General features: G+C 56.9%; 1 protein-coding gene and 1 long non-coding RNA gene across 6 annotated transcripts in view; one reads left to right on the top strand and one right to left on the bottom strand.

Annotated features, from left to right (window-relative positions):
• The window catches only part of CCDC57 (coiled-coil domain containing 57), a 102876-nt gene that overhangs the window by 28140 nt on the left and 46909 nt on the right, over positions 1-27827 (top strand). For 4 of the 5 annotated variants that reach the window (XM_084751657.1, XM_084751658.1, XM_084751660.1 and 1 more), the window contains exons 9-15: positions 206-368; positions 9568-9702; positions 15531-15732; positions 16288-16440; positions 20788-20888; positions 21720-21893; positions 26230-26443. In XM_084751657.1, the coding sequence (XP_084607783.1) occupies positions 206-368; positions 9568-9702; positions 15531-15732; positions 16288-16440; positions 20788-20888; positions 21720-21893; positions 26230-26443 (1142 nt within the window). The remainder of the gene's footprint in view (positions 1-205; positions 369-9567; positions 9703-15530; positions 15733-16287; positions 16441-20787; positions 20889-21719; positions 21894-26229; positions 26444-27827) is intronic. The other variant, XM_084751659.1, reaches the window with a different exon arrangement.
• On the bottom strand, positions 21026-23129 carry LOC311580249. The gene is made up of 4 exons (XR_014773404.1): positions 22045-23129; positions 21684-21864; positions 21261-21418; positions 21026-21158 (listed from the first exon to the last, which is right to left on the bottom strand). It is a non-coding gene; the product is annotated as an uncharacterized lncRNA (long non-coding RNA).

Genomic DNA, 27827 nt, shown 5'->3' with positions numbered 1-27827 from the left:
GGCCAGAAGAGGGCACCAGACTCATTATAGATGGCGGTGAGCCACCATGTGGTTGCTGGGAATTGAACTCAGGACCTCTGGAAGAGCAGGCAGTGCTCTCAACCTCTGAGCCATCCCTTCAGCCCCCCTATCAGCCACTTTTGCTCTTCATAGTGAAGGGACCTCAGGAAAGAAGCTTGACGTGGGCCGTGGGGTGTGTCCACAGGTACAAACATCAACTGTCCCTGGCAGTGGAGAAGGAACAGAGCCTGGAGCAGGAGCGGGTGCAGCTGAGCCTCGACTGGCAGCGTCGCTGCGATGATGTTGAACGAGACCAGATGCAGAAATCAGAGACCTTGATCCAAGGGCTGACCAAGGCGAGAGATCAGGTACGCTGGGCGCAGAGTGTGTGTGGGTGTGGAGTGTGCGCTGGGCGGGGAGTGTGGAGTGTGCGCTGAGTGTGGAGTGTGCGCTGGGCGTGGAGTGTGCGCTGGGCGTGGAGTGTGCGCTGGGCGTGGAGTGTGCGCTGGGCGTGGAGTGTGCGCTGGGTGTAGAGTGCGGAGTGTGCGCTGAGTGTGGAGTGTGCGCTGGGCGTGGAGTGTGGAGTGTGCGCTGGGCGTGGAGTGTGGAGTGTGCGCTGGGTATAGAGTGTGCGCTGGGCACAGAGTGTGGAGTGTGCGCTGGGCATGGAGTGTGCACTGGGCATGGAGTGTGGAGTGTGCGCTGGGCATGGAGTGTGCACTGGGCATGGAGTGTGGAGTGTGCGCTGGGCGTGGAGTGTGGAGTGTGCGCTGGGCATGGAGTGTGGAGTGTGCGCTGAGTGTGGAGTGTGCACTGGGCATGGAGTGTGGAGTGTGCGCTGAGCATGGAGTGTGGAGTGTGCGCTGAGCATGGAGTGTGGAGTGTGCGCTGAGTGTGGAGTGTGCACTGGGCATGGAGTGTGGAGTGTGCGCTGGGCATGGAGTGTGGAGTGTGCGCTGAGCATGGAGTGTGGAGTGTGCGCTGAGTGTGGAGTGTGCACTGGGCATGGAGTGTGGAGTGTGCGCTGGGCGGGGAGTGTGGAGTGTGCGCTGAGTGTGGAGTGTGCGCTGGGCGTGGAGTGTGCGCTGGGCGTGGAGTGTGCGCTGGGCGTGGAGTGTGCGCTGGGTGTAGAGTGCGGAGTGTGCGCTGAGTGTGGAGTGTGCGCTGGGCGTGGAGTGTGCGCTGGGCGTGGAGTGTGCGCTGGGCGGGGAGTGTGCGCTGGGTGTAGAGTGCGGAGTGTGCGCTGAGTGTGGAGTGTGCGCTGGGCGTGGAGTGTGCGCTGGGCGTGGAGTGTGCGCTGGGCGTGGAGTGTGCGCTGGGTGTAGAGTGCGGAGTGTGCGCTGAGTGTGGAGTGTGCGCTGGGCGTGGAGTGTGGAGTGTGCGCTGGGTATAGAGTGTGCGCTGGGCACAGAGTGTGGAGTGTGCGCTGGGCATGGAGTGTGGAGTGTGCGCTGGGCATGGAGTGTGGAGTGTGCACTGGGCATGGAGTGTGGAGTGTGCACTGGGCATGGAGTGTGGAGTGTGCACTGGGCATGGAGTGTGGAGTGTGCACTGGGCATGGAGTGTGGAGTGTGCGCTGGGCATGGAGTGTGGAGTGTGCGCTGGGCATGGAGTGTGGAGTGTGCGCTGGGCATGGAGTGTGGAGTGTGCACTGGGCATGGAGTGTGGAGTGTGCACTGGGCACGGAGTGTGGAGTGTGCACTGGGCATGGAGTGTGGAGTGTGCACTGGGCATGGAGTGTGGAGTGTGCGCTGGGCATGGAGTGTGGAGTGTGCGCTGGGCATGGAGTGTGGAGTGTGCGCTGGGCATGGAGTGTGGAGTGTGCGCTGGGCATGGAGTGTGGAGTGTGCGCTGGGCATGGAGTGTGGAGTGTGCACTGGGCATGGAGTGTGGAGTGTGCGCTGGGCATGGAGTGTGGAGTGTGCGCTGGGCATGGAGTGTGGAGTGTGCGCTGGGCATGGAGTGTGGAGTGTGCGCTGGGCATGGAGTGTGGAGTGTGCGCTGGGCATGGAGTGTGGAGTGTGCGCTGGGCATGGAGTGTGGAGTGTGCGCTGAGTGTGGAGTGTGCACTGGGCATGGAGTGTGGAGTGTGCGCTGGGCATGGAGTGTGGAGTGTGCGCTGAGTGTGGAGTGTGCACTGGGCATGGAGTGTGGAGTGTGCGCTGAGTGTGGAGTGTGCACTGGGCATGGAGTGTGGAGTGTGCGCTGAGTGTGGAGTGTGCACTGGGCATGGAGTGTGGAGTGTGCGCTGGGCATGGAGTGTGGAGTGTGCGCTGAGTGTGGAGTGTGCACTGGGCATGGAGTGTGGAGTGTGCGCTGAGTGTGGAGTGTGCACTGGGCATGGAGTGTGGAGTGTGCACTGGGCGTGGAGTGTGGAGTGTGCGCTGAGTGTGGAGTGTGCACTGGGCATGGAGTGTGGAGTGTGCGCTGGGCGTGGAGTGTGGAGTGTGCGCTGAGTGTGGAGTGTGCACTGGGCATGGAGTGTGGAGTGTGCGCTGGGCGTGGAGTGTGGAGTGTGCACTGGGCATGGAGTGTGGAGTGTGCGCTGGGCGTGGAGTGTGGAGTGTGCACTGGGCATGGAGTGTGGAGTGTGCGCTGAGCATGGAGTGTGGAGTGTGCACTGGGCGTGGAGTGTGGAGTGTGCACTGGGCGTGGAGTGTGGAGTGTGCACTGGGCGTGGAGTGTGGAGTGTGCGCTGAGCATGGAGTGTGGAGTGTGCACTGGGCGTGGAGTGTGGAGTGTGCGCTGAGCATGGAGTGTGGAGTGTGCACTGGGCGTGGAGTGTGGAGTGTGCACTGGGCGTGGAGTGTGGAGTGTGCACTGGGCGTGGAGTGTGGAGTGTGCGCTGGGCATGGAGTGTGGAGTGTGCACTGGGCGTGGAGTGTGGAGTGTGCGCTGAGCATGGAGTGTGGAGTGTGCGCTGGGCATGGAGTGTGGAGTGTGCGCTGGGCATGGAGTGTGGAGTGTGCGCTGGGCATGGAGTGTGGAGTGTGCGCTGGGCATGGAGTGTGGAGTGTGCGCTGAGTGTGGAGTGTGCACTGGGCATGGAGTGTGGAGTGTGCGCTGAGTGTGGAGTGTGCACTGGGCATGGAGTGTGGAGTGTGCGCTGGGCATGGAGTGTGGAGTGTGCGCTGGGCATGGAGTGTGGAGTGTGCGCTGGGCATGGAGTGTGGAGTGTGCGCTGAGTGTGGAGTGTGCGCTGGGCATGGAGTGTGGAGTGTGCGCTGGGCATGGAGTGTGGAGTGTGCGCTGGGCATGGAGTGTGGAGTGTGCGCTGGGCATGGAGTGTGGAGTGTGCGCTGAGTGTGGAGTGTGCACTGGGCATGGAGTGTGGAGTGTGCGCTGGGCATGGAGTGTGGAGTGTGCGCTGAGTGTGGAGTGTGCACTGGGCATGGAGTGTGGAGTGTGCGCTGAGTGTGGAGTGTGCACTGGGCATGGAGTGTGGAGTGTGCGCTGAGTGTGGAGTGTGCACTGGGCATGGAGTGTGGAGTGTGCGCTGGGCATGGAGTGTGGAGTGTGCGCTGAGTGTGGAGTGTGCACTGGGCATGGAGTGTGGAGTGTGCACTGGGCGTGGAGTGTGGAGTGTGCGCTGAGTGTGGAGTGTGCACTGGGCATGGAGTGTGGAGTGTGCGCTGGGCGTGGAGTGTGGAGTGTGCGCTGAGTGTGGAGTGTGCACTGGGCATGGAGTGTGGAGTGTGCGCTGGGCGTGGAGTGTGGAGTGTGCACTGGGCATGGAGTGTGGAGTGTGCGCTGGGCGTGGAGTGTGGAGTGTGCACTGGGCATGGAGTGTGGAGTGTGCGCTGAGCATGGAGTGTGGAGTGTGCACTGGGCGTGGAGTGTGGAGTGTGCACTGGGCGTGGAGTGTGGAGTGTGCGCTGGGCATGGAGTGTGGAGTGTGCACTGGGCGTGGAGTGTGGAGTGTGCACTGGGCATGGAGTGTGGAGTGTGCGCTGGGCATGGAGTGTGGAGTGTGCACTGGGCATGGAGTGTGGAGTGTGCGCTGGGCATGGAGTGTGGAGTGTGCACTGGGCATGGAGTGTGGAGTGTGCACTGGGCATGGAGTGTGCGCTGGGCATGGAGTGTGGAGTGTGCGCTGGGCATGGAGTGTGGAGTGTGCACTGGGCATGGAGTATGGAGTGTGCACTGGGCACGGAGTGTGGAGTGTGCACTGGGCATGGAGTGTGGAGTGTGCGCTGGGCATGGAGTGTGGAGTGTGCACTGGGCATGGAGTATGGAGTGTGCACTGGGCACGGAGTGTGGAGTGTGCACTGGGCATGGAGTGTGGAGTGTGCACTGGGCATGGAGTGTGGAGTGTGCGCTGGGCATGGAGTGTGGAGTGTGCACTGGGCATGGAGTGTGGAGTGTGCGCTGGGCATGGAGTGTGGAGTGTGCACTGGGCATGGAGTGTGGAGTGTGCACTGGGCATGGAGTGTGGAGTGTGCACTGGGCATGGAGTGTGGAGTGTGCACTGGGCATGGAGTGTGGAGTGTGCGCTGGGCATGGAGTATGGAGTGTGCACTGGGCATGGAGTGTGGAGTGTGCACTGGGCATGGAGTGTGGAGTGTGCACTGGGCATGGAGTGTGGAGTGTGCGCTGGGCATGGAGTGTGGAGTGTGCACTGGGCATGGAGTGTGGAGTGTGCACTGGGCATGGAGTGTGGAGTGTGTACTGGGCATGGAGTGTGGAGTGTGCGCTGGGCATGGAGTATGGAGTGTGCACTGGGCATGGAGTGTGGAGTGTGCGCTGGGCATGGAGTATGGAGTGTGCGCTGGGCATGGAGTGTGGAGTGTGCGCTGGGCATGGAGTGTGGAGTGTGCGCTGGGCATGGAGTGTGGAGTGTGCACTGGGCATGGAGTGTGGAGTGTGCGCTGGGCATGGAGTGTGGAGTGTGCGCTGGGCATGGAGTGTGGAGTGTGCGCTGGGCATGGAGTGTGGAGTGTGCACTGGGCATGGAGTGTGGAGTGTGCGCTGGGCATGGAGTGTGGAGTGTGCACTGGGCATGGAGTGTGCACTGGGCATGGAGTGTGGAGTGTGCACTGGGCATGGAGTGTGCACTGGGCATGGAGTGTGGAGTGTGCACTGGGCATGGAGTGTGGAGTGTGCACTGGGCATGGAGTGTGCACTGGGCATGGAGTGTGGAGTGTGCACTGGGCATGGAGTGTGCACTGGGCATGGAGTGTGCACTGGGCATGGAGTGTGGAGTGTGCACTGGGCATGGAGTGTGCACTGGGCATGGAGTGTGCACTGGGCATGGAGTGTGGAGTGTGCACTGGGCATGGAGTGTGGAGTGTGCACTGGGCATGGAGTGTGCACTGGGCATGGAGTGTGGAGTGTGCACTGGGCATGGAGTGTGCACTGGGCATGGAGTGTGCACTGGGCATGGAGTGTGGAGTGTGCACTGGGCATGGAGTGTGCGCTGGGCATGGAGTGTGGAGTGTGCACTGGGCATGGAGTGTGCGCTGGGCATGGAGTGTGGAGTGTGCGCTGGGCATGGAGTGTGGAGTGTGCACTGGGCATGGAGTGTGGAGTGTGCACTGGGCATGGAGTGTGGAGTGTGCACTGGGCATGGAGTGTGGAGTGTGCGCTGGGCATGGAGTGTGGAGTGTGCACTGGGCATGGAGTGTGGAGTGTGCGCTGGGCATGGAGTGTGGAGTGTGCACTGGGCATGGAGTGTGGAGTGTGCACTGGGCATGGAGTGTGCACTGGGCATGGAGTGTGCACTGGGCATGGAGTGTGGAGTGTGCACTGGGCATGGAGTGTGGAGTGTGCACTGGGCATGGAGTGTGCACTGGGCATGGAGTGTGGAGTGTGCACTGGGCATGGCGTGTGCACTGGGCATGGAGTGTGCACTGGGCATGGAGTGTGGAGTGTGCACTGGGCATGGAGTGTGGAGTGTGCGCTGGGCATGGAGTGTGGAGTGTGCACTGGGCATGGAGTGTGGAGTGTGCACTGGGCATGGAGTGTGGAGTGTGCGCTGGGCATGGAGTGTGGAGTGTGCACTGGGCGTGGAGTGTGGAGTGTGCACTGGGCATGGAGTGTGGAGTGTGCACTGGGCGTGGAGTGTGGAGTGTGCGCTGGGCATGGAGTGTGGAGTGTGCGCTGGGCATGGAGTGTGGAGTGTGCGCTGGGCATGGAGTGTGGAGTGTGCACTGGGGGTGGAGTGTGGAGTGTGCACTGGGCGTGGAGTGTGGAGTGTGCACTGGGCGTGGAGTGTGGAGTGTGCACTGGGCGTGGAGTGTGGAGTGTGCACTGGGCGTGGAGTGTGGAGTGTGCGCTGGGCGTGGAGTGTGGAGTGTGCACTGGGCGTGGAGTGTGGAGTGTGCGCTGGGCATGGAGTGTGGAGTGTGCACTGGGCATGGAGTGTGGAGTGTGCGCTGGGCATGGAGTGTGGAGTGTGCGCTGGGCATGGAGTGTGGAGTGTGCACTGGGCATGGAGTGTGGAGTGTGCGCTGGGCATGGAGTGTGGAGTGTGCACTGGGCATGGAGTGTGGAGTGTGCGCTGGGCATGGAGTGTGGAGTGTGCGCTGGGCATGGAGTGTGGAGTGTGCACTGGGCGTGGAGTGTGGAGTGTGCACTGGGCGTGGAGTGTGGAGTGTGCACTGGGCGTGGAGTGAGGAGTGTGCGCTGGGCATGGAGTGTGGAGTGTGCGCTGAGTGTGGAGTGTGCACTGGGCATGGAGTGTGGAGTGTGCGCTGGGCATGGAGTGTGGAGTGTGCGCTGGGCATGGAGTGTGGAGTGTGCGCTGGGCATGGAGTGTGGAGTGTGCACTGGGCGTGGAGTGTGGAGTGTGCACTGGGCGTGGAGTGTGGAGTGTGCACTGGGCGTGGAGTGTGGAGTGTGCGCTGGGCATGGAGTGTGGAGTGTGCGCTGAGTGTGGAGTGTGCACTGGGCATGGAGTGTGGAGTGTGCACTGGGCATGGAGTGTGGAGTGTGCACTGGGCATGGAGTGTGGAGTGTGCGCTGGGCATGGAGTGTGGAGTGTGCGCTGGGCATGGAGTGTGGAGTGTGCGCTGGGCATGGAGTGTGGAGTGTGCGCTGGGCATGGAGTGTGGAGTGTGCGCTGGGCATGGAGTGTGGAGTGTGCGCTGGGCGTGGAGTGTGGAGTGTGCGCTGGGCATGGAGTGTGGAGTGTGCGCTGGGCATGGAGTGTGGAGTGTGCGCTGGGCATGGAGTGTGGAGTGTGCGCTGGGCACGGAGTGTGGAGTGTGCGCTGGGCGTGGAGTGTGGAGTGTGCGCTGGGCATGGAGTGTGGAGTGTGCACTGGGCGTGGAGTGTGGAGTGTGCGCTGGGCGTGGAGTGTGGAGTGTGCACTGGGCGTGGAGTGTGGAGTGTGCACTGGGCATGGAGTGTGGAGTGTGCACTGGGCACGGAGTGTGGAGTGTGCGCTGAGCATGGAGTGTGGAGTGTGCGCTGGGCATGGAGTGTGGAGTGTGCACTGGGCGTGGAGTGTGGAGTGTGCGCTGAGCATGGAGTGTGGAGTGTGCGCTGGGCATGGAGTGTGGAGTGTGCGCTGAGCATGGAGTGTGGAGTGTGCGCTGGGCATGGAGTGTGGAGTGTGCACTGGGCACGGAGTGTGGAGTGTGCGCTGGGCGTGGAGTGTGGAGTGTGCGCTGGGCATGGAGTGTGGAGTGTGCGCTGAGCATGGAGTGTGGAGTGTGCGCTGGGCATGGAGTGTGGAGTGTGCACTGGGCGTGGAGTGTGGAGTGTGCGCTGAGCATGGAGTGTGGAGTGTGCGCTGGGCATGGAGTGTGCACTGGGCGTGGAGTGTGGAGTGTGCGCTGAGCATGGAGTGTGGAGTGTGCGCTGGGCATGGAGTGTGGAGTGTGCGCTGAGCATGGAGTGTGGAGTGTGCACTGGGCATGGAGTGTGGAGTGTGCGCTGGGCATGGAGTGTGGAGTGTGCGCTGAGCATGGAGTGTGGAGTGTGCGCTGAGCATGGAGTGTGGAGTGTGCGCTGGGCATGGAGTGTGGAGTGTGCGCTGGGCATGGAGTGTGCACTGGGCGTGGAGTGTGGAGTGTGCGCTGGGCATGGAGTGTGGAGTGTGCGCTGAGCATGGAGTGTGGAGTGTGCGCTGGGCATGGAGTGTGGAGTGTGCGCTGGGCATGGAGTGTGCACTGGGCGTGGAGTGTGGAGTGTGCGCTGGGCATGGAGTGTGGAGTGTGCGCTGAGCATGGAGTGTGCACTGGGCGTGGAGTGTGGAGTGTGCACTGGGCATGGAGTGTGGAGTGTGCACTGGGCGTGGAGTGTGGAGTGTGCGCTGAGCATGGAGTGTGGAGTGTGCGCTGGGCATGGAGTGTGCACTGGGCGTGGAGTGTGGAGTGTGCACTGGGCATGGAGTATGGAGTGTGCACTGGGCATGGAGTGTGGAGTGTGCGCTGAGCATGGAGTGTGGAGTGTGCGCTGGGCATGGAGTGTGGAGTGTGCACTGGGCGTGGAGTGTGGAGTGTGCGCTGAGCATGGAGTGTGGAGTGTGCGCTGGGCATGGAGTGTGCACTGGGCGTGGAGTGTGGAGTGTGCACTGGGCACGGAGTGTGGAGTGTGCGCTGGGCATGGAGTGTGGAGTGTGCACTGGGCATGGAGTGTGGAGTGTGCACTGGGCATGGAGTGTGGAGTGTGCACTGGGCACGGAGTGTGGAGTGTGCGCTGGGCATGGAGTGTGGAGTGTGCACTGGGCACGGAGTGTGGAGTGTGCACTGGGCATGGAGTGTGGAGTGTGCGCTGGGCATGGAGTGTGGAGTGTGCGCTGGGCATGGAGTGTGGAGTGTGCACTGGGCACGGAGTGTGGAGTGTGCGCTGGGCATGGAGTGTGGAGTGTGCGCTGGGCATGGAGTGTGGAGTGTGCACTGGGCACGGAGTGTGGAGTGTGCGCTGGGCATGGAGTGTGGAGTGTGCGCTGGGCGTGGAGTGTGGAGTGTGCGCTGGGCACGGAGTGTGGAGTGTGCACTGGGCATGGAGTGTGGAGTGTGCACTGGGCATGGAGTGTGGAGTGTGCAATGGGCATGGAGTGTGGAGTGTGCGCTGAGCATGGAGTGTGGAGTGTGCACTGGGCATGGAGTGTGGAGTGTGTGCTGGGCATGGAGTGTGGAGTGTGCACTGGGCATGGAGTGTGGAGTGTGCACTGGGCACGGGGTGTGCGCTGGGCATGGAGTGTGGAGTGTGCGCTGAGCACAGAGTGTGGAGTGTGCACTGGGCACGGGGTGTGCGCTGGGCATGGAGTGTGGAGTGTGCGCTGAGCACAGAGTGTGGAGTGTGCACTGGGCACGGAGTGTACACAGTATGGTGCGGCAAGCTCGGGCCCTGCCCTATCCCCAAACGTGTTTAGGGCCTCTTCCTCCTGACAGCGGCGTGGTTCTGGGAATGCTGAGATGGCCCCAACCCACTGGGATGGCCCCTGCCTGGCCAGGGCAAACCTGTCCACCATAGCTGGACAGCGAAGTCCTCCCCCACCATTGGAGGGCAGCCCTAGCATTCTGAGTGTAGCTGTAGTTGCTCCTGTGTCTACTTTTTAAGCAGAAGGAAGTCTGGTCTCTGAAGACCAGCACTGCCCACAGATGGACATTTTCTCAGGTTGCTGCTAAGCTCCAGGAGACAGAGAGGGCCCTGCGTAAACAGGAGACGCTGCTGGAGGCTGTGTCACTGGAGCGAGACCAGGCTGTGGAAACTCTGCGGACACACGGGTTCCTCCCTGGACAGGAGGCACAGGTGAGCCCCTGCTGGCTTGACGAGGGACGGCAGTGTCACGAGGTCAGTTCAGGCCTTCTTAGTCCAGCGTCTCTCAGTGACAGGTACTCCGCCGAGGGCAAGTCCAAGACTTTACAGTGTGACAGTGGACGTGCTGGTGTGTAGTCTGCTCTGCTCTTCAGCATGTCACGATCTAAAACTGCATGCAAAGAGCACCAAGGAAAGGCCCAGGCTCTCCTCGCCACTAGGTGGCGACATCGCGTCACTACTGATCTGGTTGTCTGTCCATTGTGTCACCTTGTCCCTAGACCACAGGTTTGCCAACTCAGTCTCCTAAGTCATATTTGTTGTTGTTATTGTTGGTGGGGTCACGTATGTGCCACAACGCACATGAGACGGCCAGAGGACACGCCACCTGTGCGGCGTTGCTTCTCTCCTTCCACCTTATGTGGGCTTCAGGGAGCAACTTAGAAGACTAGGCTTGTCCAGCCAGTGCCTTTCTGTACCCACCAAGGCACTGCATTGGGTCCAGCTCACTTCCTCTTAGAGGCAGCCACTGCCACCATGGAAACCAGCCTCCCTGAGCTATTGCAGAACCAACTCCTAGGCAGAGGGCTCAAGGTGGTGGCCAGAAGGCCTAGAGGCAGCCTTGGACCGGGGGAATCTGGGAAGAGCATTATCCTGGGCCTCCAATGGTATTGCTTCTTTTCTTTAATGAGGTGCACTCACATCCCAATGTGATAAAAATGAAGGTCCTAGCATCCTGAATAGTGAATCTACTGCGTGTCTCTCCTCGCTGACTCAGTCCTCTTGTTGCCATGGACGACCAGGTGGGCAAGAGCCCCTCTATTGCACGGTGCAGAGCCCAGCTGTGGTTAAGTATATTTCAAGGGCCAGGCATGGCGCTGCCTCCCTTTAGTCCCAGCAGAACTCTGTGAGTTTGGGGCCATCCTGGTCTACACGGTGAATTCTAGGCGAGCCTGAGCTACACATTGAAACCTGTCTCAAACCCCAAAATAAGGCTGTGTGAAGGGATGGGGAGAGGTTCAGTGCGTAAAGTGCTTGCTGTACAAAGCTTAAGGAGCTGGGTTATGCAGGGCCGTCTTCACTCCACACAGTGACACGTGACACACACTGCATAGAATGCACACACACACACACACACACACACACAATATTTAAGATTTAGGCAGGATTGCTGGGACACTTGTGATTTCAGTACTCAAGCCGCTGAAGGAAGAAAATTGTGAGTTCAAGGCTAGCCCAGCATGGACTACATAAGGCTATCAAAATCAAACTGAACTTTTTGTTTGTTTTTTGTTTTTTGAGACAGCATTTCCCTGTGTAGCCTTGGCTGTCTTGGACTCGCTTTGTAGACCAGGCTGACCTCGAACTCACACAGGTCCTCCTGCCTCTGCCTCCCGAGTGCTGGGATTACAGGCGTGCGGCACCATGGCTGGCTTGGAGGCTTTCCCTTCTCTCAGATAACTTTAGCTTGTGTCAAGATGACATAAAACTAGTCAGCACATGGTCCTTTTTTTCCCCCTGTAGCCAAACATCTGTCCCTTTTAGGAAAAATTGCTCATCAGGTCTCTGAGGTAGCAATGTCTCTGAGGGAAGCCTGCCGCAGGCTTGTCATTCCCTTGAAGGACAAGTTCCAGGATCACAAAAAGGAGGCACAAGGGGGCGACAGTGTCTACCCTGGAAGTAACTGTACCCAGCACGGCCCCGGTGCTGGCCTGAAGCCAGGCTGTGGGGCAGGCTAGGGCATACGGGATCTCAGCAGCAGCTTGCCAAGAAAACATTTCTCCTCTGAACTCCCAACACTCTGCAGTTCCCAAACTTGGCCCATAACAGGGAAGTTGGTTGAAGATAGTTCCGACCTCTCTTAGGACTATGAGGCAGGCTGCCCCAGGGGTTGAGCACTGAGGACACACCCTAGCAGTTGTGGTCATATTTCAGCACAGGTAGATAGAGAGAGTTCAAGAACCAAAGGAGGACGAGGGGTAGATGGCCTTTGGTACCCATGGGCCCTTCACCCTCCAGGCGTTCCTGAGCTTCTATGTGAAGTGCTCCCCAATCTGAGCACAAGAAAAACTGTACACACAAGACAGAAGAAAAGGTACTTATTTTTGTCAATGGTTTCCTACTGGAAGCTTTCTTGTACTTTTCCCCTAGGCTAGCAATCAAAAGAAGACATTTGTCTCCAAGTGCCAGCTAAGCAGGTCAGCAAGGCCTATCAGTTGGCTGGTTTCTTTGTTAAGTAAACAAACTTGAGAAGTGTGTTCTATAGTCAGGGACAGTCCACACACACCCACCTCCTTAAGAGCACCCTTGATCTTAGATAAGGGATCTGGCTGAGGTCCCAACACCCAAAGTGACCAGTATGATTCCCACAAGCCTAGGCACAGCTTTAGGGGACAGCGATGGGCCAGAGCTCGGCAGAGAGAGGCCCATACCAGCCCTTATGGGCAGCATTGTGGAAAACTTTGAGCTAAATATGAGGGCTGCCCAGCCTGCTCTCCTAGGGGATGCTGCCTGAGGGTCACTAAGCGGGACCCTTTGGCAGGCCCTGTTAGGAGCACCTAGGGACTAGCTCTGGGTTGCTTAGGTGTCTGTGCTGTGCAAGAGGCTGACACCAAACTTGCCACAGGCTGCCTCCACTGACTGGGATTTGCTGTATGCGGTACATTCATTTTACAGGCTCCCATCTGGCACCTGTTACGTGGGAACTTAAGTTACTTATCTACGCAGGTCAGAAGGGCGGCCTGGCCCTTGTGCTCCAGACTTGTCACCTTGGAGGCCCCAAGAAGGAGGAGATGTAGCCAGGCAGACCAGAAGAGGTCTTAGCCAACTTGTGTTACAGATGTGAGGTAGCACAGGATGACCAGGCTCTCCTGGTGTGTCACTGTCACCTCTCCTTCCCACAGACCCTCCCCAGGTTTCCTGGCCTGGCTGCTGTGCTGTCCATCACCACAGTCACACTAAAGGGGAGGCTGAGTATTATAGAAAACTGCAACGGCCCCTCCTGTCCAGTGTGAGAGCTGTTGTGAGCTCAGAGGAGGTGGGACAGGAAGGTTATCACCCACAGGCTACACACCCAGTCAGCTGCCTGAAGAAAAGCATTGGCAAGCTAGGGCTGAGGTGGAGAGAAATGATGGTTTTATTCTAGGAGTAAAAACAACTTAGAGAAACTTAAACAGATATGGTGTGTGGGGCGGTCTGGAGAGATGGCTCAGTTTTTAAGGGCACTGACTGCTCCTCCAGAGCACCCAGGTTCAAACCCAGCATCCACATGGCAGCTCACAACTGTCTGTAATTCTAAAATTTGACTTTCTCACACAGACATACATGGTGACAAAACACCAATACACATTTTTTAAAAAAGGTAAATAAAACATGTAAAGCTGCAGCTGGGCTGGTGAGATGGCTCGGTGGGTGAGGGTGCTGCTAAGCCTGAAGACCTGATCTTGACCCCCAGGGCCGTTGGAAGGAGAGGACCAACTCTCAGAAGTTGTCCTCTGACTCCATGTGCAGGCTGTGGTGTGTACACACACAAACACACACATAGAGAATGGACTTTTTTTTTAAGTATGCATGGTCTATCTGGATGTACACCTGCATGCCAGAAAAAGGCATCAGATCACATTGCAGATGGTTGTGAGCCACCGTGGGATTGCCAGGAATTGAACTCAGGACCTCTGGAGGAGCAGACAGTGCTCTTAACTGGGTGGAGCAGGGTGGCTGTGGCCAAAACAGACCCAGCTTAGCTCCTCTCAGCCTTAGGAAGTCTGCACTTGTCACTCCCTAGCGGCACTTTCCCTAAATCCACACGTGTGGGAAGTAGACGTGCCGGGGACAGACAGTGGGGGAGGGGAGGGCAGTGTCTGAGGTGCTGCTGAGCATTTCGCTAGGAAGTTCAAATATTCCTACCTCACAGAGACTCCCCAGAAACAATCCAAATGGGAATGCCACATGACATGCTTTACTTTGCTGGATCACTTCTTACCAGGTTCTTTACAAGCATGGCTTAATGCTGCGGCTGGGTGGGGGTGAGGGAGGTTGGAGAGATGGCTCAACAGGTAAGAGCACTTGCTCTTGCTGCTCTTGCAGGTGACCTGGGGTCAGTTCCCAGCACCATGTGGCAACTCCAGTTCCTGGTATTCAGCACCCTCTTCTGGCCTCTGTGGGTAGTGCATATATGTGGTGTATGTACATATTTGCAGTCAAAACACTCACACACATAACATACAAATACATGAATCTGTTTAAAAACGTGCTGCAGACACGTTTGTGTCTCTTCCTCAGAAGACCGGCTCGGATCTCCTGTGCTGGGCCTTGCTTGGCTCATGACCAGAGGAGCTGGTAACAGGTCAGACTCCAGCCTCGGTTTGTACTGATGAAGCAAGCACTCTGTGATGCCCCTGGGTGCACGGGGCTTCCCTTTTCTTGTTCTTTTTTTTTTTTTTAAAGATTTATTTATTATTATGTGTACAGTGCTCTGCCTGCATGTCTACCTGAAGGCTAGAGGGCACCAGATCACATTATAGATGGTTGTGAGCCACCATGTGGTTGCTGGGAATTGAACTCAGGACCTCTGAAGGAGCAGCCAGTGTCTTTAACCTTTGAGCCGTCTCTCCATCCCTCCCCTTCTTGTTCTGAGTGTCAGTTTGCCTGCGCCCCAGGTTGTCCCCAGGCCTCAGGAGCGCTGTTCACCTGACCAGTTGCATTTGTAGCTCCTGCTCTTCTCCCTGCTTCCCAGTGAATTGTCTTATTGTTCTAAAACTGCACAAAATTCACAGAGCTGGGGCTAGAGGGTAGCTCAGCGGTTAAGAGCACTGCCTAGTCCTCCAGAGGACCTGGGTTCAATTCCTAGCACCTACATGGCAGCTCACAACTGTCTGTAACTCCAGTTCCAGAGGGTCCGATACCCTCACACAGACATACCTGCAGGCAAAACACCAATGCACATAAAATAAAAATAAATAAATCTTGGCCAGGCAGTGGTGGTGCACGCCTTTAATCCCAGCACTCAGGGAGGCAGAGGCAGGTGCATCTCTGAGTTCGAGGTCAGCCTGGTCTACAAAGAGAGGTCCAAGACAGCCAACGCTACACAGAGTAACCCTATCTTGAAAAAAAAACAAATCTTTTTTTTTTTAAATAACAAAAATTCATAGAGCCTTTGATGCACTAAACACAGGCACGTGACTGAAGAATCACTCACCTGTAGAGCTCCCCAAAACCCTTCTCCTCCCTCATCCCCATGACCCTTCTCTGACTCTGTGACTCCAACTCCTGAGCAACTTGGCCTCACAAATCTCCATCCCCTCAAGGTGTGTGTGCCTCTGGGTTAGGAGGCGCTGCCTCTGGGGAAGCTTGAACCAGCGCGCTCCCTTCATCCCATGCTGGATGGCAACCAGAGGGCTGCCAAAGTCCAGCTGGCTCTCTTAGCAGTGGTGTGTGAGTGGCGACAGTGGCTGTCCCATTGCTGTGCAGGTAGAGGCCCTGCCTTCAGTTAACATCCCATAGTCTGTATATTCTCTGACATGTCCCCAGACCTAGGCAAGACTGCACACTCCTGAGTGAGAGAAGCAGGAAGGAGCAGCCAGAGTGTCCCGTGAGGGCCCAGTGACCCTCTTAATTCCTGCCTCTGAGGAAGCGTCAGCAGTCAACAAGCCTGGTCTTGAGGCTCTCTTGCAAATATCAGCTTTTCTGATAAAAACGGTGGCTGTTAGACTCAGAGGATATTGTCCCTCAGCCCATTGCAGTTCTGGAGGACAGGGACGGCCCAGGTGAGGTGGGGCACAGGTGCTCTTCTCTACCCACGGTCCCCCCATGTGTGTGCACAGCAGCATGAAGGGGGCACGAGGGAAGGCGTTCTGTCCAGTGAGATCCAGAGGCTGCAGGAGCAGAACGCAGGTCTACGGAGCGCTGTTTCACAGATGAGGCGCGAGATGGAAATGCTGAGTGGCCGTCTCCCCTCTGCTCAAGCAGAAGAGGGTTCAGATGCAGACCCTGACCCCAAGGCTGGAGGAGATTCAGCCCCTCCAGGTGAGCAGGGAGAAATGGAGACCAAGAGTCAGGAGGCGTAGAGGCTGGGAACACGGGGCAGCACAGAACGGAGAGGACCCTGGCAGACCCTAGCGCATCACCACGGAGCACAGCAGCTGCTCGTCCTCCAGGAGAGAGGCTTGAGGGCTGCGCTGGTGACACGGGGAAACGGTGCAGGGCACACGTTGCTCGGAGGGTTGCTGGCTAGGCCTTCCTCGGGAGGAGCATCCTATGGTGGATCTGATTGGCAGTCCCACCTATGCCTTGTCCTTAGCAGGCGCCATGACTGCTTCTAAGGGGCCTGTCCCTGATGTGGGAGTCTTTCCCCTCCATGCATAGAGCTTATGGGGGTGGAGGCAGGCAAGTTTTCATTCATGGTCCCAAAGCCTTCCCAGAGGGCATGGAGGCTAAGCTGAGAAGCAAAGGTGGGTTCTGAGAGTTGGGCGGAGAGAGCTCGGACAGGGGAAAGCTCGTGAGACACGCAGCTGCGGCAGCAGGAAGCGGCCTAAGTGTGCGGGTGAGTGTATGTCGTGTTGTTCCCTGGTGTTTTGGCAGATTATGTTCTGGCCCTTGAAGCAGAAATGCAAAGCCTAAAACATAAACTTGAGACACTAGAAGAACAGCTGCAGGGCATGGAAGAGCCGGTGAAGACGGTCTCGACCACCGCTGCTCCACGCCTCGGTGCACCCAGTTCTGCAGAAGCCACTGGTGAGAGCCCTGGACAGCCTGAACCTTATGCTCTGTCCCAGGAGCCCCGGCTGTGTGGAAGCTGCAGTGCCTGGGACAGTCTTCCAAATGCATGCACAGCTACACAGTGTCAGGCACCCTGTTTCAGAGCCAGGAGCTTGCTGAAAGTCCCCAGTGTGAGGTGGGCGTTTGTTCTCTGTGTAAGTGGCGGTATGTGACACGTGTGCCCTTGCCTGGTATCTTTTGGCCTAAATTCTGTTTGAGTGAACAGTGCCAGGCTCCCCAGGGCTTGGGCTTCACGCAGAAGAGCCCCTCAACGTACAGAACCCGTCCTCCTGGCCAGCCGTCCTGCAAGTTGTGTGGCATACCGTGTTCCGTGTGAATCTGCAGTCCCCACTGAACATGGACATCCTGTCCTGGCTTTGGCTGTCACAGTGATCATATTAGTTACTTTTCTGTTGCTGTGAAAAAAACACCATGAACCAGAACTTACAGAAAAAAGCATTTATTCTGGCTTACAGTTGCAGAGGGTAATGGTGGTCCTCCACCAAAGCCACACCCCCTAAACCTCGATAAACAGTGCGACCACCTGAGGCCCAAGTGTCTCAGCACCTGCGCTGATGAGGGGCATTCTATTCAAACCCTCACAGGGAAATGCTCCAGTGCTGGAGCAGCACCCGCACTGCCAAGTCACACACTTATTGTCCTTGGTCCCGCAGGGCTCCCCACGAGGTTCTCCCCACAGGCCTTCCCAGGAGTGCCGCATCCTCGGTGCAGAGCCTCTGCAGTGGTGAAGTGGCAGTTAGGATGGAGAGCTTGTGCAGTGGTGAGGAGGCAGCTAGGATGCAGAGCCTGTGCAGTGGTGAGGAGGCAGCTAGGATGCAGAGCCTGTGCAGTGGTGAGGAGGCAGCTAGGATGCAGCCTGTGCAGTGGTGAGGAGGCAGCTAGGATGCAGAGCCTGTGCAGTGGTGAGGTGACAGCTAGGATGCAGAGCCTGTGCAGTGGTGAGGTGACAGCTAGGATGCAGAGCCTGTGCAGTGGTGAGGTGACAGCTAGGATGCAGCCTGTGCAGTGGTGAGGTGACAGCTAGGATGCAGAGCCTGTGCAGTGGTGAGGAGGCAGCTAGGATGCAGAGCCTGTGCAGTGGTGAGGTGACAGCTAGGATGCAGCCTGTGCAGTGGTGAGGTGACAGCTAGGATGCAGAGCCTGTGCAGTGGTGAGGAGGCAGCTAGGATGCAGAGCCTGTGCAGTGGTGAGGTGGCAGCTAGGATGCAGAGCCTGTGCAGTGGTGAGGAGGCAGCTAGGATGCAGAGCCTGTGCAGTGGTGAGGTGACAGCTAGGATGCAGAGCCTGTGCAGGTGGTGAGGAGGCAGCTAGGATGCAGCCTGTGCAGTGGTGAGGTGACAGCTAGGATGCAGAGCCTGTGCAGGTGGTGAGGAGGCAGCTAGGATGCAGCCTGTGCAGTGGTGAGGTGACAGCTAGGATGCAGAGCCTGTGCAGGTGGTGAGGTGACAGCTAGGATGCAGCCTGTGCAGTGGTGAGGAGGCAGCTAGGATGCAGAGCCTGTGCAGTGGTGAGGTGACAGCTAGGATGCAGAGCCTGTGCAGTGGTGAGGAGGCAGCTAGGATGCAGAGCCTGTGCAGTGGTGAGGTGACAGCTAGGATGCAGCCTGTGCAGGTGGTGAGGTGACAGCTAGGATGCAGCCTGTGCAGTGGTGAGGAGGCAGCTAGGATGCAGAGCCTGTGCAGTGGTGAGGTGACAGCTAGGATGCAGAGCCTGTGCAGTGGTGAGGAGGCAGCTAGGATGCAGAGCCTGTGCAGTGGTGAGGAGGCAGCTAGGATGCAGCCTGTGCAGGTGGTGAGGTGACAGCTAGGATGCAGAGCCTGTGCAGGTGGTGAGGAGGCAGCTAGGATGCAGCCTGTGCAGTGGTGAAGTGACAGCTAGGATGCAGAGCCTGTGCAGTGGTGAGGAGGCAGCTAGGATGCAGAGCCTGTGCAGTGGTGAGGTGACAGCTAGGATGCAGAGCCTGTGCAGGTGGTGAGGAGGCAGCTAGGATGCAGCCTGTGCAGTGGTGAGGTGACAGCTAGGATGCAGAGCCTGTGCAGTGGTGAGGAGGCAGCTAGGATGCAGAGCCTGTGCAGGTGGTGAGGAGGCAGCTAGGATGCAGCCTGTGCAGTGGTGAGGTGACAGCTAGGATGCAGAGCCTGTGCAGGTGGTGAGGTGACAGCTAGGATGCAGCCTGTGCAGTGGTGAGGAGGCAGCTAGGATGCAGAGCCTGTGCAGTGGTGAGGTGACAGCTAGGATGCAGAGCCTGTGCAGTGGTGAGGAGGCAGCTAGGATGCAGAGCCTGTGCAGTGGTGAGGTGACAGCTAGGATGCAGAGCCTGTGCAGGTGGTGAGGAGGCAGCTAGGATGCAGCCTGTGCAGTGGTGAGGTGACAGCTAGGATGCAGAGCCTGTGCAGTGGTGAGGTGACAGCTAGGATGCAGCCTGTGCAGTGGTGAGGTGACAGCTAGGATGCAGAGCCTGTGCAGTGGTGAGGTGACAGCTAGGATGCAGAGCCTGTGCAGTGGTGAGGAGGCAGCTAGGATGCAGAGCCTGTGCAGTGGTGAGGTGACAGCTAGGATGCAGCCTGTGCAGTGGTGAGGTGACAGCTAGGATGCAGAGCCTGTGCAGTGGTGAGGTGACAGCTAGGATGCAGCCTGTGCAGTGGTGAGGTGACAGCTAGGATGCAGAGCCTGTGCAGTGTCAAGGTGACAGCTAGGATGCAGAGCCTGTGCAGGTGGTGAGGTGACAGCTAGGATGCAGCCTGTGCAGTGGTGAGGTGACAGCTAGGATGCAGAGCCTGTGCAGTGGTGAGGTGACAGCTAGGATGCAGAGCCTGTGCAGGTGGTGAGGAGGCAGCTAGGATGCAGCCTGTGCAGTGGTGAGGTGACAGCTAGGATGCAGAGCCTGTGCAGGTGGTGAGGAGGCAGCTAGGATGCAGAGCCTGTGCAGTGGTGAGGTGACAGCTAGGATGCAGAGCCTGTGCAGTGGTGAGGTGACAGCTAGGATGCAGAGCCTATGCAGTGGTGAGGTGGGACAGGCATCTTTCCTGGAACAGGCTTCCCTCGGGCCTGCTCTTCCCATCCTTCATGAGGGAGCGCGTTTGAGCTGCAGGACCTGAGGGAAGGGAGGCAGGAGCTCACATGGGCCATCCAGGGCCCTCTCTGACCCTTCCAGCACTCTGTGCGCCATTATAGTCAGTGAACAGAGTGGGGTGGAACACACACTCTGTCTCTGTCACACCACCTTCTCCTGGAAAGGAGCCCAGACTCTATGGTGCGCACTTCCTTATGGGCTGCTGCGCCTGGCTTGCCAGTGTCTTGTAGGGAGCTTCCAGAGCTGCTGTGATTTTTTTTTTGTTCAGGTCAGAGTTTGGAACCAGGCCTTCTCTGGCTTTAGAGACATGGTGATCAGACACACATTTTATTTTTCTTAAACAATTTGTAGAATTCAGCTCTGAAATCATGAGGGCCTAGAGCTTTTCTTTGGGAAGATTTGAAGCTTAATGTATATATTTGCATTTAAGGGACTGTTCATATTTTCTTCTTTTCCCCGCTAAGACAGGCTTTCTCTGTGTAGCCCTGTTCTGAAACTTACTGTGTAGACCAGGCTGGCCTCAAGCTCACAGAGATCCACCTGCCTCTGCCTCCTGAGTGCTGGGATTACAGGCGTGCGCCACCACCTGGTATATTTTCTTTTTATATATTTCTTGTTACCTTATACTAAAAATATCCATTTCGTCAAGTTTTAAAGCTTCTGGGATGAAGTTTCTTATCCTATTTGTCTTATTCATCTGGTTCTTTGAGACAGTGATCTTCCTGCCTGCACCTCCTGAGTAGCTGGGATTTATAGCTGTGACCCACTAGGCCTTGAGTTTTCTTGAAAGGACAGCTTTACATGCATTTATTATTTTTTATTTTATTTTATTATTATTATATTTTTACATGTATTATTTTACAACTTCCTTAAGGCTGTTTTTACAATTCCACTCAACATAAATTGGAATATAAAGTGTCACTTCTTCTTTGCCCCAGGTGTTATGTGAGCATTTTTTTTTTCTTACTTTCCAAATAAATGGCCCTGTATTTAAGTGGGAAAGTTGGTCTGACATGGAGAGGCTGGGTTTCATCTCTCCATAAGGCTGGGCTGAACAGTCAGCACACCTCTGGTCTTTCTAGGGACCCAACCCTTTGGCTGAAGGATGGACATATTTACCTTGAGGTCAGTTAGCATCTCCAGTGGGCCTCTGTAAAGGGAGGTTCAGCTCCCCAGGGAGACTGCTTGTTTCTGAGATCTAAGCTGACAGCAAGTGTTCTTGTCTACAGATGCAGCCCTGACAGACCAGGCATCTGTTACACTGGCACTCCGAAAACTCGGAGACAGAATGCAACTCTTGAACTTGCTGGTGACACAGCTCAAAAAGAAGGTGAGGCTAGCCCTGACACTTGAGGTTGTACAAGCATTCCTACTGAAAACCAGGCCAGAGTTGGACACAGGTGCAGGCTCCAAGAGGTGCCAGCACGACCTCATTGGCCTTGGGTGTCTTCCCGATTGCTCTGTTTCCTTCAGAACAAAGGGTAGTGCTGTGCAGTGGTCGGTGTATCTTATGTGTGACCACAGATGATTCGTTGGGAAGCCTGACGTGGTGGGGAGCGCCTCGAGTCCCAGCACGCAGGAGGATCTAGGTCATCCATGGCTACGGAGAGAGTTTGAGGCCGTGAGACCCCATTTCAAAATAGCAGCAGCAGCAGCAGCAGCAACAACAGAAGCAATATATGGTGGGGGGGGGTGTATTCACCTCTTTTGATCTTTTGAGATGGTCTCTCTACAGAACCGTAGCTGTCCTGGAACTCACTCCGTAGGCCGGGCTGGCTTTGAACTCACAGAGATCCACCTGCCTCTGGCTCCCGAGTGCTAGGATTACAAGCGTGCGCCACCACACCCGGCCCATCTGCCCTTTTGATAGAAAGGACTTCCTAGTCACTGGCAGTGTCGAGGAGGCAGTTATGTCTCCTGGGAAGTAGGGCCCAGGAGAGGATTGTAACCCACTTTCATGCAACAGTTTCCCTCTGTGAGCCTTAGCATTTAGCACAGATGCACAGAAGTAGAATACACAGCAGGTTTACAGATCGTCGTGTATAGCCAGAAAAGGAGCCGGCCCCTTGGCCCTGCCCCGCCCCTGCACCTCGCCCTCCTGTCCTTCCTAGGGCAGCCCTACTACCTCTTCCTAACATCGCCTTCTGAACGGATTGCCCAGGTGCGCCACAAACCCCTGGAGCTGGTCACTGTCCAGCAGGAGCTCCCCAGTGACGTGGACCAGGTGCACCTGGAGGTTTTGGAGCTGCAGAAGCAGGTGGCTGAGCTAAAGAAGCATCTCAGCATGGTGCCTCCCCGAGCAGACCCTGCATACAGGAAGCAATCGCAGAGAGAGGTGAGTGCTGGACATGCTTGACAGCCACCACTTTCTCCCACGCTGGCCTGGCAGCGTCTGTGCTGAAGGCAAGCAGTAGACGCTGAGTTATGAAGCCAGGTGACCATGCCCAGAGGTCACCTGCCCATACACTGCCCCTCTTTTCACCCACCTTTTCCTCCGCGGGTTGGCTCACACCTCAGATTCTTTGGCTGGCCATACAGTTGCTGGAATGGAGCCCATGCCCTCTGTGATTGGAAAGCCTTCCTTAGGAAACACATTGCAGAGAACGCATCTCTCTCCACGGCCGGGCCTGGGCTCACAGCTAAGAAGGCAGTGAACTGACCTGGCCTGATGGTGGGAGGGACCACCAAGCCCCCAATGTCTGCTCAGCGCAGTGCTCAGCTGAGTGCTCCCCAAATCCAAAACAGAGCCCACAGAAAAGTCTCAGCTGTGACGCTTGGCCCTTCCTTCCCACCTAAGGCCCACTGGAACCATGGATAGGAAGGGTGACGGCCCTGGTCCTGTCGCTGTGCCCCTGAGGCCCTGCCAGTACCTCAGTGGCCTGGGGAGATGTGTGCTGTCTTCTTATAACCTGCCTCTGCACTGACCTGCTGTAACCTACAGTGAGTGACTGAGATATCACTCCCTGCCAATTGACCTGTGGTGACTTATGGTCACCTGTGCTGACCTACAGTGGCCCATGGCACCCATGGTTGCTGATGATAACCTATTGATCACCAGAGGTCATAGGCACTCAGGTGACATTTAAGGCAGTGTGTTCCTTTAAGGCAGAATATCACAGGAACAGGAACATAGCTCCTGGCCTCGGCATAGGCTATACCCAAGGACAAGCAGAAGAGGCAGCAGGACACGGGTGGGGCTGAGGGAGCCTGCGGCTGCACAGAAGTCCCTGAGCAAGCTCATCCCCAGGGCTCATCGAGCAGGTCAGCTGCCACTTCCAAATGTGTGTATAGGAGGGCACAGATGCCAGCTGGAAAGGGCTCCACCTGACCACCTCAGCCGGGGAAGACTGCAATCCAGCTCATTCGTAGCAGATCCTGAGTGGTGTGGGCCAAGCAAACAGATAACGAAGAAATGGGAGCTGGCAAGACTTGTCAGCAGGTTCAGTCTCTGGGACCCACATGGTAGAAGGAGAGAACCAACTTCTACAAACTGTCCTCCTCCAAGTGTGCGCAGTGACATGCACAGCACCCCAGACAGACAGACAGACAGATGTAATAAAAATAGTTTTTAAAAAGAAAGTGTGGCGGGGGTTGGGGGGGAGAGCTAAAAAAGAAGTGTGAAGTGACTCCTACCTCGGAAGACTAGTGCGTAAACACGGCAAGGCAGAGGCTTGACGAGAACCAGGCTGCCCTAGTCTTCAGTCACACCGCGTCTCTCCCACCCCAGGGGGCCTGAATCACAGGGGGAACAAGTCCTTTCATTGGAGAGACCTAAGGACACTCGTGTCTGTGCCTAAGCAGAGCATGCCCAAGACTCCGTTTTGGGTTCCACCAAAGCACAGGCTGAGGCTAAGGAAAAGGTCCCCTCAGAGAAACCAGTGGACAGAGAGATTAGTAGCCCCTCTGGTCACTTCAGGATGTCACTGTCATAAAATACAAATTATGGCATTTCATGGTGGCACACACCTTTAATCCCAGCACTCCGGAGGCAGAGGCAGGCAGATCTCTGTGAGTTCAAGGCCACCCTGGTCTACAGAGTGAGTGAGTACAGGACAGCCAAGGCTACACAGAGAAACCCTGTCTCAAAATAAAATAAAATAAAACAAGACAACATCAACAAAACACACAAACGCACACGTGCACACAGGCATGTGCGCGCACACACACACACACACACACACACACACACACACACACACACACACACACACAGCCTGGGAAACTTGCAGCTGTAGGTGAGACCATGAGCACATCATTCATGCTCTGGGACTCCTGGAGTCTGGGAAGGGATCCCAAGCATGGTCAGGGGACTGTGAGGTCAGCAGGGTCAGCAGTGAGCCACAGCCCTCTGTGGGACGTGCAGAAGTTCAGTGTCCAGGCCTGAGCGCGGCCTCCCCACCATTTGTTCTTCAGGGCTAAGGGAAAGGTTCCTGTTCAGAGAGCTGGAACAGGAAGTAGCAGTTCCCAAGGCCGGGGCCTGAGACAGCCCTCCAGCTGTTGTCTTCAGCCAGGCGCGGTGGCGTGCACCTTGAATCCCACCTCTCGGGAGGCAGAGGATGGAGGATCTCTAGGAGTTCGAGGCCAGCCTGGTCTACAGAGTGAGTTCCAGGACAGCTAGAGCGATCCAGGGCTGTAGCATTGTGACCCCAGGGGCACTGCCCATACAGGTCCCTGTGCAAAGTGCCACACAGGCAGTGGACAGGGTGTGCGATTCTCCCTCCATCCCTCAGTTGTGCTTTGCTGTTTAGTCATGGCTTGGGCCCAGGTTATCCTCTGCTCCGAGGTCTGCCGCCTTCATCAACTCACTTCTAGCCTTCCTGTCCTGTCCTGGAGGTAGCCAGAGGGACCCTCCCTGGTGGACAGGGTTAGCTGCCTGGAAACTGTGACCCTGGCCTGGGAAAGAGCCCTCTGTGGCCCATGGAGCCCACTGGCTTTACCACAGCTGTCTGGAGGACTGCTCTGAGCCTGGTGAATGTCATCCAGGCATTTCTGCAGATGCTTTGCTGTCCAGACTTGCTACCAAACCAAGATGGAGCCATAGGTGGGAGTGCGCTGCCATCAAGCTTACCGCAAGGCATCTCTGAATGCGACTTGTGTTGTAAGATCCTCCTTCAAGGGAAAGACTTTACAGAACACTTTTAACGAGGTAAAAAATGGTAACAGCTGAGCCCAGGGAAATCATTCCATGTCTTTGAGGCCAGTGTGCCATCAGGAACAAGCCATACTGAGCCCTCCCTGACCCCACACAAGGGTTCCGGGCCCAGTGTGCCGGCAAGAACAGGCTGTACCGAGCCTCCGTGACCCCACACAAGGGTTCTGGGCCCAGTGTGCCGTCAAGAACAAGCCATACCGAGCCTCCCTGACCCCACACAAGCGTTCTAGGCCAAGGCACCATCAGACTGCTGTGCCACACCAGTGTTGTCACTTGAGTGAAGGATCCCTGTTTAGAGAGATGATTTGTCCCCCTCAATGCTTTGATGATAGCAATCTCGGGTAGGCTAGCCTTAGCCTCCCCTCCTGCAGGTGAGCCCGCCTCTCCTAGGGTGCGAGGCTAGCCCTAGCCTCCCTTCCTGCAGGTAAGCAGGGTGTGAGGTCCTTTGTATTCTGAAGGCCACACCTGAGGAGAGACTCAAGAACAAATTGCACACGCTGGAAAAGCATTGAGATTTGGGGTGTTTGGGCCTATAGCAATACTCCCGGAGAGCACTGTGCACTTGCCTGGCCTGGTCAGAGCTCCTGCCTCTGTTGTCTTTCGGTCCCTTGGGGGCTGCAGCACATACCAGAAACACCTGGATATAGTCATGAACAGGTGCAATCACCCGCACACTCCAGGCTACCCGAGGAACAGTAGCACCCAGAGGGCACAAGCACCTGCCAGCACTGGCAAGGACCAGGAGGCCGGAGCAGGGCACGCAGGATGTTCCAGGGCATGGGGCTCAAGCACTCGGCATTGTAGCAGATCACCATGGCCTCCTAACTGTCAGGAGCAGGCAGCCCAAGTCAGGACCCAGCGTCTCCTCTACCCGTGCCCTCATCACAGCCGTCCTCCTGTGTCAGGGAATGGAGGCCCTAAGGAGACTAAATAGGCGGGTGGAAGAAGGGGCGAGCCAGAAGCGGGGTGAAAGAAGAGAAGGAAAGCCATGCCTGGCCCTTGGGCAACAAGGGAGGATGCTGGGAGGGTCCAGTCAGCACAAACCACAGGGCAGAAGCAGAGAGAAGTGGCCTGGCCACAGCGCCCTGTGTTCCTCTTTCTTCCAGAACAGAGCCCACCCAGGCCCTCAGGGAGCCCCGTGCTAGTGGGGTGTAAGTTCTCACTAGTTCCACTTGAAAACACAGCACCTGGACTCTCAGCAGGAGACAAAGGGAAGGGAATGCTCTGGGTTGTGGTCTGTGGAGAACAGGACGGCCGAGAACTGTGCGGCCCTCCCCCACTCCTGGGACAGTCGTAGCTCAAAGCCTGGATACTGTCCTCAACCCAGTTAAAGCATGGAGAATAGTCACTCTAGTGTCCTCCTTTTGGAAGGACCAAGCAGCCACGGTGATTCTGACAGGGTAGGTGAGCAGCTCAGTGGGCCATAGGGTTCAGTGCGCTGCCCCACCGACTCCCTTCGCCCTCATGGGCTCCTGCAGCAGGCCCTCTAGAGTGTGTAACATGGCCATCTCCTGTACAGGGCTTGGCTGACGGGAGACCCATAGGCACGGAGGACCAGACAGACTCCCCTAGTTTCCCCCAGGAAGAGGAACAGCCTCCAGAGACCATATCTGTGCCCCATCTGCAAAGGAAACTAAAGGTCGCCACTAGGAAAATACTCAGCCTCCGCCTCGAGAGGGAACAGCTCCTGGAAATGGGGAACAGACTCCGCGCTGAGCTGGGCCACCCTAAAGGTAAGTATCTGGGAACAGGATGGTGGGCCAGGCCACAACTGGGCTCATGCCAATGGGGAGGGAAGGTGGTGCCATGGTTCTGCTAAGGAGGCCAAAAGAAAAGCTTCCTGGCTTGCTCGCAACAAGCCTGGGGCCAGAGGGAGGGAGGCTCGAGGACAGAGGCCACTGGTGGTGGAATGGAGCCAACCAGACGCCTTAGGCACAGAGCAGGCGTCATCTCAGCACTGGGTGTCCCTTGACCCACTGTGCTGGCCACATCTGGAAGAGGCAGTTGTGGAGCAGCTGAGGTCCAATGAGGCAAGGCGGTCCCAGGCCAGCCCCCTGGAGGGGTCCCTACACAGGGCAGCACTGTCTGCTGGCTGGTACTCTGCTCATTTCCTACAAGAAGCCAGTGGTACTTAAATCCCAGGCTTATTGTTTATGCAAGACAGCTGAGGATAATGGCTCCTCCCTGTAATCCTAGCACTCAAGAGGCTAAGTCGGAAAGATCATCACAAATTCCAGGCCAGTCTGGGCTGTGGTGGAAGACCCTTTAAATTATTTATTTATTTATTTATTTATTTTAATTTTTTGAGACAGAATTTCCCTGTGTAGCCTTGGCTGTCCTTGACCGGGCTGACCTCGAACTCACAGTGATCTGCCTGCCTCTGGCCCCCTGAATGCTGGGATTAAAGGGTGCGCCGCCACGCCCGGCTGTAGACAAAGCAAACAAGGGCTGGGGAGGTAGCTTATTGGTTAGGAGAGCCTGCAGTTCAGATCCCAGTCGCTACTGCAGGGTCCAGGCCAAGACTCGCCAAGGAGCACTTCCCTGGGAATGGAGGAGGAGGAGGAGGAGGAGGAGGAGGAGGAGGGGTCCACAGACAGACCTGGCCACGCAGGTCAGGCGGAGATGTCCACGCCACCTCTTTCCCTCTGTCTTAGTGCTGCCTTTCCCCAGATCACAGCCCAGCATCAGCTCCTGCCCTCTTAAACGCTGCCCTTTACAACACCTAACCTTTTTTGTTTTGTTTTGTTTGTTGCTTTTTAAAAGATTTGTTTATTTTTATGTGCATTGGTATTTTGCCTACATGTATGCCTGTGTGAGGGTGTCGGATCCCCTGGAACTGGAGTTACAGACAGTTGTGAGCTGCCACGTGGGTGCTGGGAATTGAACCCGGGTCCTCTGGAAAGGCAGTCAGTGCTCTTAACTGCTGAACTATCCCCCAGCCCCTTGTTTTTGTTTTTTAGACAAGGTTTCATGTAGCTCAGGTCAGCCTCAGAAGCACTCCCTGTATAGTCAGGAATCAGTTGGTGCCCCTGCCTCCCCGTCCCAGGACTGGGGACACAGGCTTGCATTAGCACAGGCCCTGTGCTGCTGAGCGTCAGACCAGGCAAGCACTACACC

Source organism: Acomys minous, assembly GCF_964271855.1.
Source record: "Acomys minous genome assembly, chromosome: 12".
Classification (NCBI taxonomy): Eukaryota; Metazoa; Chordata; class Mammalia; order Rodentia; family Muridae; genus Acomys; species Acomys minous.
Note: the sequence above shows the minus strand (reverse complement) of the source record. Positions and strands in the feature narration are given on the sequence as shown.